An 18,536-nucleotide genomic window follows, 5' to 3' on the forward strand; every position below is an offset into this window, starting at 1 on the left:
CATAGTGCAGAGGTCTGGACTTGTTTAATGTTGCAGTGGAAGATAAAGGTAACTGTTTGTTGCTAAAGTAAGAATGGTATTGGGTGGCATGGTGGTCGACTGGTTAGCACGCCAGCCACACAGTGCAGAGGTGCAGGGCTCGATTCTGACTCTGACTGTAGAGTGAAATTGATTTTAGAAAATCCTTGACAGCAACTTTTGTAAAGCTGCCCAAAATAATAATAATACATCAATAATAATGTTTTGCACAGAGACAGTGGAGGAAAAGCACACGAAGTGAATGCAAAATTTTGCTGAGGAATTGAGTTAGTAATTGTAATTGTATTGGAATATAAAGTAAACACTCCAGTACAATTAACTACTGTTTTAAGTAACTACGAAGGAAACTTAAAAGAAGTTTGTCAGGAAATAGATGGCCTGCCGCTCGACACGTATACACATTCCTGCCCATTCCATGCTGGTCTATGGCATTTAGCTCAAGGTCAAGTGTTTGAGAGGTAAAAATGGTGCGCAACTCTAAAATGTAGCATACATCTCGGTCACCAAGTAGATCATCATTTTATTTGATTTTTTTTTCTCCAGACATATGAACAGGGCAGGCCTCGACAAGGCCCAAACGTGGCCCAACAGCAACACTTGAAAATCTCTTCTTTTTTTCGCATTTTGGCAAATTCCAGACTTGTCATTCCAGTCTGACAAGTCGGGTGCTTTCACACTAGCATCTTTTGAGTTTGTTTTAATCAAACTCTCTAGTTTATCTTTCTAAGTTTCAGTTGAACAGGTGAACACAGCAAATGAACTTTGATGGTGACCATGCCTCTCTTATCGATGCTGCGTATACACAAAACGGGGTCTAAAAGATGGATACGCAAATTCCTGCACAAAGTGTGTAACTTGTCGAAAAAAAAATAAAACGTTGACTGGAAAAAGTGCACACGGTTACAGCGGCCGGACTTACCAATGCTGCGTACGCACAAAACTGCGCTTGTAAAATGCATATGCAACTTCCTGCATGAAGTACATGACCCTCTAAATTAAAAAAAAAAAAAGATGAGAAAAAGTGTGCACGGAAGCTTTAACCCATCCGTACACGCATTTTGGGGAAGGAAGAAAGGAAATCAAGCAATGCAATCGTCGAAGTGGTGAATTAAAGCTCATGCTTCTCTCACACATCCACTTACACTTATTATTGAACGTCCAAATTGTATTTATATATTTTGCACTTTGTGTACAATTTTGTTTTTGTCTGTATTATTACAAAGAAGCTGCTCATGCTTTTTAAAGTGCCCTTCATAAAGTGAGCATGCGCACTCATACGGGGTTGGCCTTTGAGCCTTGCAGCTCCAATAAAAAAAGTACATTTATAATCATTGAATTTACTTAATTTGGATACATACATCGGTTGCACATGATTAGAAAGTGGTTAACTTTTTCCATGAAAACATTTAAATAATTTATATGTTAGTTAAACACAATTTTTAGTTATGTGCAACCAACGTACATGTGCGAATTAATTAAATCCAATGATTTTTATTTTCAGTGCAGCCTACAAATGTCGCTGATGGCGTTGCTGCGCATGAGTTCACCTGCAGCGTGTCTTCAAACCCCAAGTGGGTCGCGCTTGGGGTTCATACCCGCATCTCGGATGAATCAGAGCGCGCTGATTGCTGAAAAAAAACATACCTTAAATTTTAACCGTGTGCAACCAATGTACACAAATTACATAAATTGCAGGGGCTACTTTTTGCAGTGCAGCACCATTTGCATTCCGGAATCGTGTCCCTTTGTGTGAGCGCACACCTGCGCCTCATGCCATCACAAGAGGAGCAGCAAGGCTTGAGAGGTCGCACCATCACAATTGTGTTCATTCATTCATCTATTTATTTATTTATTTATAGATATGTGTGTGTGTGTGTGTGTGTGTGTGTGTGGTCTTTATTTATTTATAATTGTTTTTTTGGGGGGAGGGGGGTACGATGCCAACTTAGGCCACCAAACAATATTTCCTTCCACGTTGATAAGCATTGTTGTCATGATTCACCCTCAAGAGTTGGCCAGCATGGCTCATTCATTTTCATGTACTGCGATTACAGTGACCATATATGGTTAGATTTGGCCATGTAGAGGGCGGTTCAGTGACTTATCAAGGGAAAATGTCCTACGGGTGCGTGTACGTATAAGCTCGGTTTGGCAAAACATTGTGAAATGAAAAAGACCAATGTCCACCTGCAAAATGTGCAGTTAAAACGAGTAAATGAGAAACGATTGTTGTGCTTATCCTAATCCAACGCTTGAGCTGGACAAATGCGTCATGATGCTGATCTGCACTTCAAAATAACTGTGTGAAAATAAGCCATCATAAAGACCTCGTCGAGTTGATAAACTCAGGATGCCGTTAGCAGCTTTGAGAAGCTCTGCACGCATACAGTAGGTTACAGGACGGTATGAAGGTAACCTCATCTTATCTGCGACTGTTCAGAACACATTCTACTTTCAGCAAGGCTGAGCACATGATGTATTGACGAGGGCTTTAAGTGTTTACACAGGTGGGAAAAGATTAATGCACACTCAGGTCAAAATGTTACATAACTTTACCGTGGTGACTTTGGCAATATTTCATATGATGATGACAGTAGAACCTCCAAATGCCAACACTATAAAGGTCATTCAATTGAACATTTGGCCAACGTTTTCAGGAAAAATAAAATAATATGCATTAGACACTGGACAAAAACTTGAAGCTCAAACAGTCATTGTGTGTGACCTCATAACAGACCACAGTGTACCTCAGGAGTTCGGTCAACAAACAATACTGTAGGTGCAAGTTACTGCTTGTTATAAATGTAGTGTTAAACAGCCAAGTCAATCTTTTGTTATCTGCCAATTATTGAAAATGTCTGTTAGCCAGTAGTTATGCGTTTTGCCAAATTGTGATGTCACAATGTATGAAGTGCGACCTCCATGAGTGAGAATAATTTGTTGTTTTTGTGGACGCCGGCCTTTTTTGTACATTCCAGATTGTGGTTCGTCCAGGCAAAGGCCTTTTGTTGATCTTGTATTTTGGTCTTACACAAGTATGCTTGTTATTGTTTTTGGCAATTCGTTTCGTTCAGTTCACCTTGCACTCCTGCCTGGCTTTGTCAGTTTCCCAGCATTTCTGGCACAACCCTGCGCTAACCCGAACAATGTGTGCATATAGTGAACACACACACACACACACATGCACACACACACACACACATGCAATTTACAGTGTTCCAATTGCCTGCCATGCATGTTTTTGGAATGTGGGAGGTAATTGGAATACCCGGAGAAAACCCACAGAGGCACAGGGAGAACATGCAAACTCCATCCATACATATATGTGTATATGAGAGAGAGAGAGAGAGAGAGAGAGAGGTTTGCACATAGAGTATGAACACACTCACTGTGTTAATAAGGTCAGGGCAGTTGAAGAGACCTTTCTTATCATACACTGTATACTGTATCCTGTATGACAGCATTCAACGTCAACGGATGATTTCATCAGGAAGTCAGATCAAAGCTATGAGAGGTTCTCACTCAACACACTCATAAAGGTTGAGGAGATGGTGCAATGTGTCCTGACCTTGTTATGGAACTGCAGCGACATACATCATTATTTCAGGCGAGACTTGGACATGTGGGTCTCACACATTTGTTTGAGCTTGAGCCTCTCAACTGACTTTGGACAAAAAGCAGCCTATGCCCTGGACTGGTCGCCAGCGAATTACAGGGCAATTATAGAGGCAGACAACCATTCACACTCACGTTTACATCATTACAGAGTGGCAACTAGACTCACACTTCCTGCACGAAAGTCAGGCGAGTGAACTGTTTGTTACACCATTGCCGAACTTGCCCACAAAACAAGCAATCTTACAAATTCAAGAAAAATTTTACAATAAAAAAGAAAAATTCCTAAATCTGCACCTTTATCTGTTATCTGGCCAAATTGTTATCGGTTCCATCTATCTATATATCTATGGTACTAATTTTTCAAACTACTTCTCTGCTCTTCTCCACTTTGTGATCTAACGTCAGCGCAGAAACAAACTGATGTTAGCCATTCTAGCTAGCTAAATGTCTCGTGATCGAGCCAAAAATAGTAAATTCACCAATTGCAGACACGCTAACTCTGATTGTTGCAAAAAGTTATTTGAAAATGTTAACGTTCCTGTGCATTTGTTGAAGAGTGATGAGAGGCGCTCTTTAGATACAATATCATATCGGACGTATTGCTTCCTCGAGCGGGCTCTCCGTAAGCATTTTCTGCATTTTCTTCCTCTACCGAGGTATCAGAAAAATTCTCCAAAGAGACGACTTTTTCCAACAAGGAGGAAAAGTTGTCAGGCTTGTCGACCGCTCGTACCACCAACAGGAAGGGGGCGGGGGGAGACTTCTATTCCATTGTCTTCACTGACAAAAAAACAGTTCATGGAGCTGCTGAAAAGTTTTAGTGGTTTCGAAAACCGTGGTAGGACTATACCTTGAGACTGGTGGCCATCCCATGTCGAATGAACGTTAATAGATCGGTCGGGGAGAAGTAATGTAGCGGGAACAGGCTTGTTTCCAACTCCCAAGTATACAAATTACAATACAACAATCCATAAGAGCATTTTTTTTTTTTTGCACACAGGATATTGAAAGATGTCATGCAACAAGACCTGAAGCTGTATTCACACATTGAAGTGACGCGAATAGAATGCAGTGACAAGAAGTGATGACAAACAAAATAACTGCCTGTGACGCAAATAAGGCGGTCACAAAGGTGAACAATTCCTGACTTTGAGCAATGCGAGCAATGTTTCAAGACAAATAAAGAAGCTGCGTTGCCGTTGTCCTGCAAAGTGAGTCAAAGGGTGAGTCAGTTTGGACACACAACATAGACTTTGCCACTCACTGCATTATTTGTGTTTGTTTTGTTTTGTTTTAACAAGGCCGTGTGACCACATAAACTGCATAATTAAAGAGGTTGTGCTGTCAGTTTTGGGGGAAAAATGTTGAATTAGAAGAACCCCTTTTTGTATTCCTCTCATACTTGAATTCCTATGCAGCAGTTTTCATTTGTTTGTAATGTTGGCAGTTTATGGTCTCATCTTTCTGCTTGCATAAGAGCAAGAATTAAAGCACACGTCCCAAGAGAGTTAGAATGAGATTCACCTGTGCACTTACGTACGATAACATTGTGTTAATGTGTGCATTGTGTGGGCAGACAATGAACGTTTGTCTCACTGCATCCTATTTTTCTACTTAGGGCTGACGCACACATTCATAGACACAATCACCTCTATAGACGTCCATGCGCGCGCGCGCACACACACACACACACACACACACACACACACACACACACACACACACACACACACGCACACGCACACGCAAAACTAATCGAGACACAGTTCTTCCTGGCTTCCGACAAGTCCCAACAGTTAATGACAACAAAACAGGAACAATCTGATCTTCTCTTCCTGCCTCACACTTCCTGCCCACCGCCTCCTTCTCCTTTGGCAGACCGACAAAGATATGGGTGTTCAGAAAAAAGAAGACTTTCGGAAAAGAGCTGAAAAAGATTAAGACAGCAAGGTTTCTGTATTTGTACGCATGTCAGCTGTCAGAATAAATTTGCATCTTTTCGGCCTTTTATTTTGTTGAGTACAAGGTGTGTAAAACTCATTTTCACTGAGGGCCAAATCAGGAAGGAACTGAACAGCAAAATTCACAACAGTTGTTTATGACAAGAACTGACTCCTGCATTTCCAAATATGACCACTTCTATGCTTCTTTTCTGTGATGGCCTTCTCAAACTACACCACTTTTATTTTTTGTCATTCACGATGGTTGCAATGGCGGCCCGGTGTTAGTGGTTAGCACGTCGACCTCACGGTGCAGAGGTCGTGGGTTCGATTCCAGCTCCGGCCTTCCTGTGTGGAGTTTGCATGTTCTCCCCGTGCCTGCGTGGGTTTTCTCCGGGTACTCCGGTTTCCTCCCACTTTCCAAAAACATGCATGGAAGGTTGATTGAGCACCCCAAATTGTACCAAGGTGTGAGTGTGAGCGCGGATGGTTGTTCATCTCTGCGTGCCCTGCGATTGGCTGCCAACCAGTTCAGGGTGTTCCCCGCCTACTGCTTAAAACTATCCCCGATGAATGTGCTGAATAGATAAACTCCATTTTTATAAATCACGTGATGTTTACATGACTGGAACACGGTGGAGCATGTAAATGGCAGATAAGAATAGGTCACATTGCAGGTGACCGGAGAGGTTCATTTCCAATTATTTCAATCAGAAAGACAAAAAAAAGTCTACGTGTAAACCTGGCTTGTGTAACAAATGTAGTTTATGGTTTTTATTTACAGTACATCGTATTGTTTGACCTTAAAAGGCCGATCCAACACAAATAGTTATAAGGCCAGATTTCCAAGACTAGACATTCATGGAATTGGATGAATATGATATTCTGTAAACTAAATTATATCCACATCATCATGTCTTTTAAAAGAGTTGATTTTGTTGGTACAATGGTACAATGTATTTATTTATTTGACATGTGGCTATTAATTATGACTATTTATTTAAAAAAACCCAGTTAATTAAAGGTTTTATGATGTCAAGTTCTTACTGAGTTGAACTTTTTGTCATCCACAATGTGTGTCTCTGACAGTATCCTCACATCACTTCGGATCTAAATCGCATTCACTGGCTAAAAATAAATATCTGAAATTTATGACGCGTTAGAAACTAACTTCTTTCTTTCAAATTACACCCAATTATATGTATATCAGCCCTTTAATTTTGGTAATCTATCATTATATATAAATACACACACACACAGACACACACACACACACACATGCCCGCACTCCTTAGCGGCAGCATATAAGATCAGGTTAACACATTTTTAAGAAACAGCCTTGTTTGTCAGAAGGCCTGAACCCACAAGCGTGAATGTAGACACATGCGCGCACACACACACACACACACACACACACACACACACACACACACACACACACACACACACACACACACACACACACACACACACACACACACACACACACACACACATACGCAAACACACACAGCACCTGATGAGCTGCGGTTCTGATGGAGGAAGTGAAAACTTGGTCCATCTGCTTTGACAGGAAGTCAACAGAAGCCACAGAAAGGCACACTGACGTCAAGCAGAGCCACAGGAACACCTCCCCACACCACACACACGCGCGCGCGCACACCACACACACACGCGCGCGCACACACACACACACACACACACGCAAACACACTATGACATAATAAGTTCTCATTCAAGTCCCATCTTGTCAAACCACAATTGCACAGATAAAAACCATCATCGCATCATTCTGTGGAATACGAACTACTCATACACATGCTGTCAAGCACACCTACATTACCTTAACATTACAGGCAGAAACATTCTCTGAAAAAGGATGTAGGAGTGTTTCAAAGGTCAAAACCTTCAAGCAGATGTCATGCTCTAGAGACTTTGTATGTGAAAGTTATTTAGAATAATGTCAAGTGTGACTTGACTGACAAACGACCCTTTATTTCCATTATGGACCCAATTATGTCTTCATACTAACAACTCCAAGCTGATAGATTCTCAGTAAATTTTTTCATGTTCGCACATGTTGAGAGGTTTCATTGACGCATGTAAATACAAGCACGGTGTAAAAATCACATGCTGAAAAGAGGGAGGTTTCTGTTATGGCTTAGTCGACAGTTTTATCAGATCAGAGTGTCTGACGTAGTTTTGGTGTGCTTAATGACGACAATAACAAAAAAGTGTAGGGGTACAATGCAAATGGTATTCAAGGCGAAAGTTGTCACGTATGCGATAATGTGGGGCGGGGGGGGGGGGGGGGGCGAAAGCGATCAACAATAACTAAAGGCACGTCTGGGCTACATCAGTAATACACCAGCTAAATAAAGATGAGTTCATGCTGTTACAATCCAGATTTCCATCTGAGCTTCTTCTTACCTGGGAGGCACACTTTGGTGACTGCAGGCTGATTTGCGGCTGCAGGAGATCTCCTGGAAGAAGGAAAGACAGTCAAGAATGATGGTGGACGTTTTGGATAACTGTTTATGGATGAAATTTAGTAAATAGCAATACAGTTTAGAAGTGCTTTAATGATTCATACCGGTGATACAAAACTCATGCCAGGTTGAAAAACTTCATTGGATTCTCCCACCATTTTAGACATTAACCCTTTCATGCCCAAATAATGATAACCTGTAACCTAATAATCAGATAAGGTGTCCACCAAAGTAACCGCTGGCTCTAAAAGGGTTCAACCTAAAACATTGTAAATGTTTAATGAAGAATGTTTGAAAAAGATATCGACTGTATAATTTATTTGTCGAAATAGCCGAAGATTAAAGGTCTACATCAGGGATGACCAACTGGCAGCCCATGGCCTGCGGCCCTAACTGACTGGTCCCTGGAATAATTAAAAAAAAAAAAACTGAGGGGAGTATTTTTTTAAAAATATTTTTTTAAGAACCCCCACAAAATCATTCAAAAAACACAGATGAATATTCAATATATTTTTTTCCCAAAATGTGTGTGTGTCTGTGTGTGCACGCGCGTGTGGAGGGGAGGGGCAAGATAGTAGAAAATCCCTGAAAAAAAAACTGAAAAAAACCCCAGAAAAAAATTATGAAAAAAGATTGAAAAAAAACCCCAAACAGATATGACAAAAAGTCTCTCTCTCTCTCTCTCTCTCTCTCTCTCTCTCTCTCTCTCTCTCTCTCTCTCTCTCTCTCTGTATACACGGTGGCGGGCATCCTTTAAAAAATGCTTTGCTGCCCTACATACATATTTTTAGTCTTTTTGCCCCACCGTGTAGTGATATATTGACGATTGCTACTGTCACTTTGGATAACATCTCCTTTACAATAAGTGTGGTATTCATCAGAAGGACTGACATCATCAAGGTGTGAAAACAAATGTTTGCTTTCTGCAGCACTCCAAAATGTGAGGTAAAACAATTACCGGTACTCATTCATATATGCATACATATATTTCTATGCTGGCACGGTGAGCGACTGGTTAGCAAATGCACCTCACAGTGCAGAGATCAAGAGTTTAAATCCTGACTTCGGCCTTCCTGTGTGGGGTTTGCATGTTCAAGTAAAAGCATATTGGTTGGACCAATATATTAATGAACACATAATAGGTCATATGAGTTGAATTTAAAAATCATAGAGACATTTCCCAAAGGTTTTCTAAATAACCAAAATCACTTCATAAATTCTAGTGACCCTCCAAGTGAAATAGAAAGCTGTTAACGTCACTAAAACAGACGCTAACATAAACCTTGTTTTGTAAAGCTCGTGACTACCATCTTGTGGTAACTTGTGGTTACAAATCTACAGACTCTTTAAATCAAGGGTAGGGAACTCCGGTTCCTCGAGCGGCATATCCGGTTTGTTTTAGATACCTCCCTTGACCAACACAATTGATTCAAACAATTAGGTCATCAGAAAAGCTCTGTAGAAGCCTGAAATGCTCCTGATCATTTGAATTTGGTGTGTTGGAGTTGGGAGAGATCTAAAACAGGCCGTATATGGCTCTCGAGGACCCGGGGTTCCCTACCCCAGCTTTAAATGATGGCGTACTGCAGTGACACGTTTTTGTGTATTAAAGAAAAAAATTAAGTTTACTTAAAATGATATTGTGTTTTTTGGGTTTTTTTTCTTTTTAGAATAAATGGAATGATATTAAATTAAAATAAACGTAATTGATTACACTTAACATTCATCATGTCTTCAAACGTGTGAGTAACGCCTTAAAGCCCAAATGCAACTTGAACTAAAGTCAGTGATGTAAGCCAGAGAATGAATAACTTACTTGCTGGAGGCACACTGGACATTGGTCAGAACAGTGAAGTTATTCCTCACACTTCGAAGGCTTGCCAGGACCTGGACACATAAGATAAAGATTTTCATGAGTCATCATGCATTTATTTTGTGCCAGCTTTTGGTTTATTCACTGTTTAGTTCATTCTTGAATGGAACTCGGTATATGTTGTCCGTTGACTGCTACAGTACGGTATATAGTGAAATAGTAAAATAACTGAAAGTGTAACTACAGTGTGTGAAATGTGGTATTTTCTAGGCAAAATCTGATGCTTGCCCACATCTGTTATAACAATAACGATCAAAAGACAGCACAGTGGAGAGCGATTATGATGTATGCTTCACAGTTCTGAGGTTTAATGTTGAAATTCAGGACTTCCAGTGTGCTGTTTGCATCTTCTCATACATTTCTAAAACTTGCTTCTTAGGTTATTTTCAGACTCTAAATTGGTTCGAAATGTGAATGAATATACCGCCGTTATTTTGCAAAACCACAGTTGACTTAGTTTTATTCTGTATTCAGACTGTACAGCTAACAAATGTGAAATATGTTTGACGCTGGAATGGCTTCAATGAATTGAAATTATTTCCTGTGGAAAAAATTGTTCAGAATTCCAAAAAAAATCACAGGACACCCACCAGTTTCCTGCAATTGAACGTGTTCAACCTTTGAAATTATACAGTAACATATTTCTCTAAATGTTCAACAACAGATGGGGAAATATTTACCTGAGCAAAAGGCGTCACGATCAGGTCATCACCATGTCTGGAAGGACACAGAAATGTGTACTAAGAAATGTGTTCAAATGCAGTGAATGCTTTGCTGTTGATAGAATTTTAAATACCACTCCATTAGTCATGGACAGCAGCTAAAATTGACCAAGCCTGTCCCATCACTGTAATGAATTGAGAGAGAAGGACTCCAAAGCGTCTTGGAGGAAGGTCATAATTAGGAGTCTTCAGTCCCGAGGGGATATGTGACTTTGTAAGGCATTTTTGTACAATGACTAATCTATTTTTGTACACTTGAGAAAGACACTTCAAATAATTTTCATGCTCTCTGAAGCCACGTATTTATTACTGAGGAGATATTTGCAGGCATCGCCACTCAGTATTTATCAGTGGATCAACATCAGAGTGGCTGATCTAGCCCCAATGTAGCGCTGTGCATGTTGGGGACTTATCAAAACAGCAAATCTGGCATGATAGAAACTGCATGTAAACTGCTCATCTCATTCGCTCATAAGTGAGCTATGGTGAGGTTAATTGTTGTGATGTTTTCAGAGGTTGAATTGGACGTACATTTTGGTGCCAAATGATCGCCGTTTTTGAACATTATGAACAACGATTTTGAATAGAGAAATTGTGTCCGGTTCCTCCGCTCACTCCCACCAAGAAATGGTAAGAGTTAGGTATTTATTGATTTTTCCAAAACAAATTGATAAAATTGAGAATGCAAGCTAATATCACTTTCCTGATCAAAAAAATACATGCAGAGTGTTTGAATGAAAATGAGCCATACCGGACAGATGATCCCTACAAGAAACATTAGCAGTGTTTGCTGGTAAACTTGCTAGCATATATGCTAGCAAAATTAAAAATAAAAAAAAAGTGCTTTAAAGCTTAAATACATAGTTCATAATCCATTGAATAGATTGAAACATGAACTTTTTTCCAGATGAAAACAAATAAGAGAAAGAGAAGAGCTAATGCTTCACTTGTGGACAGCCGAGCCCTTTCACGTGCTGTCCGCCATTTTGTTTGTAGCATCGAAACCGAGATGACTTAGGCAAGCAAAGTTTGTTTCGGATTCGATCAAGTGTTGTGATTGGCCAAGGACATAGGAAGAATGGCAGGATGATGCAGCAGTGGAAGGAAGGGGGATAAAAATATGCAGTTATCATAATTTGCCCCAAAAAATGACGTAGGCAATTGGCTGTGTGGCCCGATGAAATGTAGGAGTCACTGCCAGGGGTACAAACGATAGAAAGCAAAACAAAAACAGAGAGTGACTGGCATGATTTCCTCATGCATCACCGGCCAAACTGGCTGGTAAAGTTTTTATCAACACTAACCAAAATGAATTTGAACCCACATTTGTCAGGTTGGCAGGTGTTCATTTAGAACCCTGGCTGGAATCAAATCACCTCCAAGTATAGCTAGTGCAGTGAAATACTACAGAATTGCAAACTACAGCCCCAATAATATAAACATTGTGAATTTTACACCTCTTTGATAGTGTCAATCAGAATTTTTACGATAACAATATTTTTAACATTATTCAATTGTGAAGGTGTACCTAAGGTGCGGCCAGTGAGTGTAAAGTACTTGAATGTTTCAACTCACAGCTCAGAGGCAATGGAGGAGTTCCGTGACATGGACTTGGGTGACAGATCATAGTCGCTGTCAGAGCGATACAAAAAGGACTCTCTGCGCTGGTTGTGACCTGGGAAGTTGGTGTGGAGGACAAGACCAGAGCCGGGGGAGGCCTGAGGGTCCAGAGGACTGCAGCTGGTCGAAGGGCCATTCTCCACATCGAAACTGCAAACATAACGGCGCACTGATTCAGACCATTTCATTTTCATCGACCATTTGGCCTTTGAAGACGTAACAATCAACACATATAATATGTTATGGACTGTCAGCATGTGAGAATTAGCATGAATGACACAAGGGCTATTAAAAAAATCAAACATATAATCTTGCAGATTTCATTATACAAACAAAATGCTTTGACTTTGATACTATTCAGTGTGTCTTTTGATGTCTGGGGTAGTTTTAATTTGCTGGCTGAGGATGAAACAAGTGGAGCGCAGATTGATTCATGTGTACCATCAACATCCCCTTAAGGGCTACACACACACACACACAGACACACACACACACGCACGTGCACACAATTGCACTCTCATTTATACAAATACACACGCGTAGTTCAGACTTGACCTGGTAAGGGGGGCGCACTGACACGCTACAGGGCACTGTGCTCATTCACTGATGGGCATTAGTGAGATTGAGGCGAGTGTGTTCAGAAAGACATTTTTTTCCCCCTGTATCAGTGCTTTAACACAGCTCGTCCTTTTATAGCAATGAACTCACCAATGGGAAGTCCTTGAATAAATCTCAGCAAGACCATTTTCAAAACTTTTAAATGTACATAGCCAACTTTTGATTTTTTTTTTCAGTTCTTTTTGCAAAACTTGCTGTTTTCAAACAAGGAGCTGAATGGGAAAATCCAACACAGGTGTTTGATTCATAAATAGACCAGTACATTTCCTGGTTCAATTACAATTGGTATTGAAACTGTCCCCTTCATGATGCCTTTCAAAATTTGAAAACACAAGACCAAGACGCCTCCTGACAGGTGATCCGCAAGATTGGGAGGCTTCAAATGGAAAGATCTCAATGGTCAGTGGCCACTGGCCTAAAAGTGTGACAGAGTGGCATAAGCAGGTTGCAACACAGATACAGTGACTGTTAGAGCAATGCCCACGTCAAGACTACACATATGTAGCCTGATTTTGAGCTGACAGACATGTCACGAACAAGCGTAGCGTCTCGTGGTCGATCTAGACTTGTCTTGACGCGCCGTAGGACCGCCCTCTTCCCACCATCCAGGAACACCTTTTCTTGCCTTTTCTGAGCAGAAAAAAATGCCTCCATCGACATGACTTTAATAGCTGCCCGTCCCACTCTTTGTCAGACCTGCGCCAATGGACTGAATCTTGACAGAAGCACGCAACTATTGGGCAGGGTCTGGTCGGTGACGGACTAGTTAATGCGACGCCTCGCCCGGTCCAAAAAAACAGAACATTTATCTGACGGTCCAACATCGCAACAGTCGTGAACGACAAAAACAGCCGTGTAGTTTGAAAAGGCCATAACAGAAAAGAAGCATAGAAGTGGACATATTTCGAAACGCAGGAGTCAGTTCTTGTCTTAAACAACTGTTGTGAATTTTGCTGTTCCGCTTGGAAGTTGACCAAAAAGAAGTTTCGAGAAACTCTAACTAGGTTCACCTTTTAGGTTCATCCTGAAATGTCACCCGAAATCCAACAATCTCTTTTTTGAGATGTGCATATGTCATTTTGCTTTTGCTACAACATCCATGATTTAATTTACGCCTTTCTATCTGCTCTAATTGATTCAATGAACCCCAAGTATTTTAACGACATTTTTTCCAATGCTAGTTCTATATCAAGTGTGGAAAAAGACCAAAGCAAAAGTAGATTACTCATTATATATTCTTACAATTAATCGATTATCAGAGAAAAGGCGCTGGGCGTGGCCATGTTTTTTGGAGGGGCTTGTTGTTCCTACCGGACTGGTCATTGCAGAGCAAATACAAAAGACCTACAGCAGCTGCATGTGCACAATACAGTCCATGTTCACACATGCCTGCATTTTGCACTAACTACTGCGTGCTTGACTGCCTGTGCCCTCAGGTTAATCTCCTGTTTCATGTCTGACAATCACATGCAGACTGTACAGTTGAACATCGCTCGCTCACGCATTCACTCACCCATGTACCGTATGAACACATTCATGCATGACACATACATGCGAGTGCCGGTAAAAAACTTGATTGCACATACTGTAGGCCCCCAAAAACATTGTTGAATGGAGAATGGAAGCTTTGAAAATGATCAAAGTGGTTCAGAGGTGATGGAATTTTTACAGTTCGGTACAGCACAAATAAACATCTTGTCTTCTGAGAGGGCGCCAAAAAACAAAAAAAAACAAAAACAAAATTTGTGGAGTCCGTGGGAGAACTTACTTCAAAAACAGAATTGGTGACTCGACCTTATGATTCACTTGCGACTCCCACAAGAAGCAATGATTGGTCCAACAAGAAAATAGGAAATATACACAGAAACATATTGAGTGCGTTTGCACTTCAAGCCCATTTGTCTGAGGGGTGTCGATTTTGACTTTGAAACCATCGGTCAAATAGCCATCCATTTATCAGCTTTATGTCTCTCTCATCCATTTTGAGCACAATTTTTCAACTGAAAAACAAAGTTATCGAATAGCTTTGTTCCGTAACTACCAAAAGGTAGGAAAATAATCATTGATCTTGTGGCTGTGTTGGCCCTGTAGTGTGCTTAACCAGACAAAAGAAGGATATCCAAGCATTTAGCCTTGCAATAACAGCACAAAGACAGCTCTTGGGAACAAAGAGCCTTTTCTGTGTAATAGGGTGTATTTGTCTGGGAACTCATTCTTACTCATATTACTCTCGCATGCTTTCTCATTAAGTTCATCGATGGAAAAACACTCTCGAGTGTCACACATCGACTGCAGTAATGCAAGAACGTGTCCTTTTCACAGAGGTCACAGAGTAGGTCTGCGTGCAGACAGACAGGATGAGAACAAGGACTGTTCATCTGACCTGGTGAGCCGTCAAGAAAATTGGAGGCAAAAGGTTTTGTTACAGTGTCTTTTTGAATGACTCAATTACACATTTGTGATATTTCACAATACAGAGCCGCAAAACAAAGACTTTTAGTGAAAGGGTTACAAAGACAACGGAGAGACAAATTTTGCTTGGAAGAATTTTTTGCTGTAAAATGGGAAGATCTCCTTCGGACCCCAAACAATTTGCTATGACAACATTCCAGAAAGACATTCCATTCACAATTTTCCAACTTTCTTGGTCCACCAAACTAGAATGACTGCAACATTACACATAAATTTTTGATTCATTAAATAAATGTAGTCTTGGTGAAAATAATGTGCAATTTTGATTTACAGAGATATACTTGTACATTTTACAATGGGTCTATGATCGTGGTGGTTTACCTTGGTGTAGAACTTCACTTCAACACACTGATGGCTCTCACATAATTCAGGATATATATATATATATATATATATTAGAGCTGTCAAACGATCAAAATATTTAATCAAATTAAAAACGCAAATGTCATAAGTAGCTCTAATTAACTCAAAATTAATTGTGATTACTCACACATTTTTTATCGTTTCTGAATTCCCCTTTTTAATTTCTTTGTCCTATTTTTTCCCATTTTAATGCTCTCATCAACATTGAATCATGGATCAATTTTCCATGTGCAAAATGAAAATATTTACTGAAACAACGATTTTCAATTTTACATGAACATTTTTCACTTGGAGCAGTTATTCACACATAATCACTCACACAATAATACTGTCTATCAAAAACAGTGAAAAAAATATTTTGCCACACAACAGCTCCTTTAACAGCTCTTCTTCGGGAATCAAAACAGAGCAATATAAAATTATAAAGTGCACATCTAAGGTAAACTAGTACTCAGCCGACAGTGGATTTAAGCCATGTTTGCATATTTAATTTTTCTCAAGTTTGCTTTGAACACAGCAGTCAGGCTATGTTGATTCTGTTGGTCCTTCTTGCGCGGAAGTCTCTCTATGGTTTTGTGTAGACATCATTTCGGATGACTACACTTGTTTCGAGGCACAACACAACACTGGAGACATTTTATTTTCAGTGTGTTCGCTACGACTGCCCCGCTGAACTCTCGACGTGCCTCAGCGCACAGTCACTGTCAGACGAACACAGAGAAGCCCGCTTTATTTATATGGACACGGAACACGGTACCCTTCCACACAAAATAGTTCCAAACAAGTAACAATCGCATCAGTGGCATACATCGTACTCAACAGGTTACCTGCTCTTTATTCACCAGAGGCTCATCAAACTCGTCTCTTATTTCTCTCCCGAAACAGTGTCTTCTCCCGCTTGGTGTACCTTAGCCTTCTCCGCTACGTACAATTTCTGTTCATAGCTTGTAATGGAGGCTCTCGCTGGCAATCCGTAGTGGAGTCGCTCGATTCAATGCAAATGAATTCAGCTTGAGTCGAGCTGTGGACAATGTTGACAGGCTTGCATGCAGTAGCCATACATTAAGCTATGGCTTCAGCAAATTTGTTCTTTGTCGTGTCATCCATTTTCTTCAGTGGAGCAATCCGGCAACTTTTTAAAAGTAAACTTTCCATTCATAAACTCTTTAAGTATCCGTTTTCGGTGTCTCGCGCTGCCGTGGCTGGCAAAACAGACATGGGCGTGGACTTCTGCAGCACGCTTGTTGTTTTGTTTCTGGTTCATTTATAGAGCAACGTAAAATCCGCTGTGACGTGTGCTGCATTAATCTCGCGAGAAAAAATTTAATCACGTTAAAATTCATTTAAATTAATGCTGATAAAAATGCGCTAAACTGACAGCTCTAATACATACATATATATATATATATATATATATATGTATACACAGCAAACACACACACACACACACACACACACACACACACACAAAGGACAATCTGCTGCAAAACAGTTCAATGATCCCCCTGTAATTCGAATCTTTGCTTTGTAAATCTTCAAGAGACAAAAAACAAAAGTAGATTATTAATTTGACATTCTTACTATGAATCTGCCAATTAATTAGTGATCAGATTTTTTTCCCCTGACAAATATTGGACTCCGCATTGGCCAAAAGAGAAATCCATATGGTTCAGGCCCTTCTTATGGAAATTGTACATTGCGGTCTTAAAGTATATGCATCCACTTGGGCAGAAAGGGTTGGTGATTTTATCAACACTAACAATGTTGGAGATTCATATTAATCAATCAATCATCGAGCAATGCATTCCAGACTAATACACATCGTTTTTTGTTGTTGATTTTTTTTGCACAGGAAGGTCAATCCTGTGCGGAGGGGGGAATCATAGTGTTCACTATCTTAGTTTAAAGCACGAAGAAAATCAAATAATCATTTGTAATCACCGTTGAAATAAAAGGAGAACAGTCCAGGCTCCAGCTAAATATATGCCGAACTTATTAATAGAAACCAGTCCACTAACATAATCAGAATTTGTGCCAAGTCATTTTACATGCTCATTAAGTTAAAATTAACCCAACAGGTGCGCTCATTTACAGATCGTTATATTATTTGCAGTGTGCATGTTGCACAATTTCAGGAAATGCAAAGCAGAACTGAACAGGAGGCTTGACAATGATAAAGCACTACCTCCTTCGTTTACATGTCTGTAAAAATATAGAAGCTTTTCGTGATGTGACAGTTGAGACTCAAAAGAAGAATGAATTACAAATCAATGTAATGTGTTTTTTCATTACATTGTGATGTAATGAAAAATTGATACATTGTGATGTATCACCAGGTCACTGTACGTCTCCCCCGATTGCTCGCATGACCCAGTTATGGGGCAATCTCTTGAAATGTTTAAATATTTGAATGCCGTGTAAAGTGAGATTACACAGTTGTTCCGACATATATTAAACATGTTTGAAGATAACTGCTGAAAGTGTGCAAAAACTATGTAGGACTGAATTTCGGAGAGCCATAAAAATGTTCACCATGTCAGAATTTTTTGGCTGTGACTAAAACGGCGGCAAGTGACACACTGGGCATCTGGCATAGTCCCTACTCCTCCACTACGCAAGACCTTTTACAAAAGGAAATCAGCACCGGTAGTAATTATTAGCAGACTCCCGTAAGGAATGCACAAGCAGCAGAGCAGCTCCAGCCAACTTGGATCCAGGCTGGCCCCAAGGGATGCACATGGGAACTGCAGCTACAAGCTTTCTCTGCAGTTGTAGCTATCAA

The 18,536-nt window shown here is 40.3% G+C and overlaps 1 protein-coding gene across 3 annotated transcripts in view; it reads right to left on the reverse strand.

Moving 5' to 3' along the window:
• The window catches only part of pde4ba (phosphodiesterase 4B, cAMP-specific a), a 138,193-nt gene that overhangs the window by 41,710 nt on the left and 77,947 nt on the right, over positions 1-18,536 (reverse strand). For all 3 annotated transcript variants that reach the window (XM_086116162.1, XM_086116163.1, XM_086116164.1), the window contains 4 exons: positions 12,257-12,451; positions 10,640-10,676; positions 9,903-9,973; positions 8,028-8,080 (listed from right to left, as the gene is read on the reverse strand). In XM_086116162.1, coding sequence (XP_085972288.1) covers positions 8,028-8,080; positions 9,903-9,973; positions 10,640-10,676; positions 12,257-12,451 — 356 coding nt within the window. The remainder of the gene's footprint in view (positions 1-8,027; positions 8,081-9,902; positions 9,974-10,639; positions 10,677-12,256; positions 12,452-18,536) is intronic.

The sequence above is a fragment of the Hippocampus guttulatus genome, chromosome 7, assembly GCF_054856545.1.
Source record: "Hippocampus guttulatus isolate MCC_2025c chromosome 7, RoL_Hgut_1.0, whole genome shotgun sequence".
NCBI lineage: Eukaryota > Metazoa > Chordata > Actinopteri > Syngnathiformes > Syngnathidae > Hippocampus > Hippocampus guttulatus.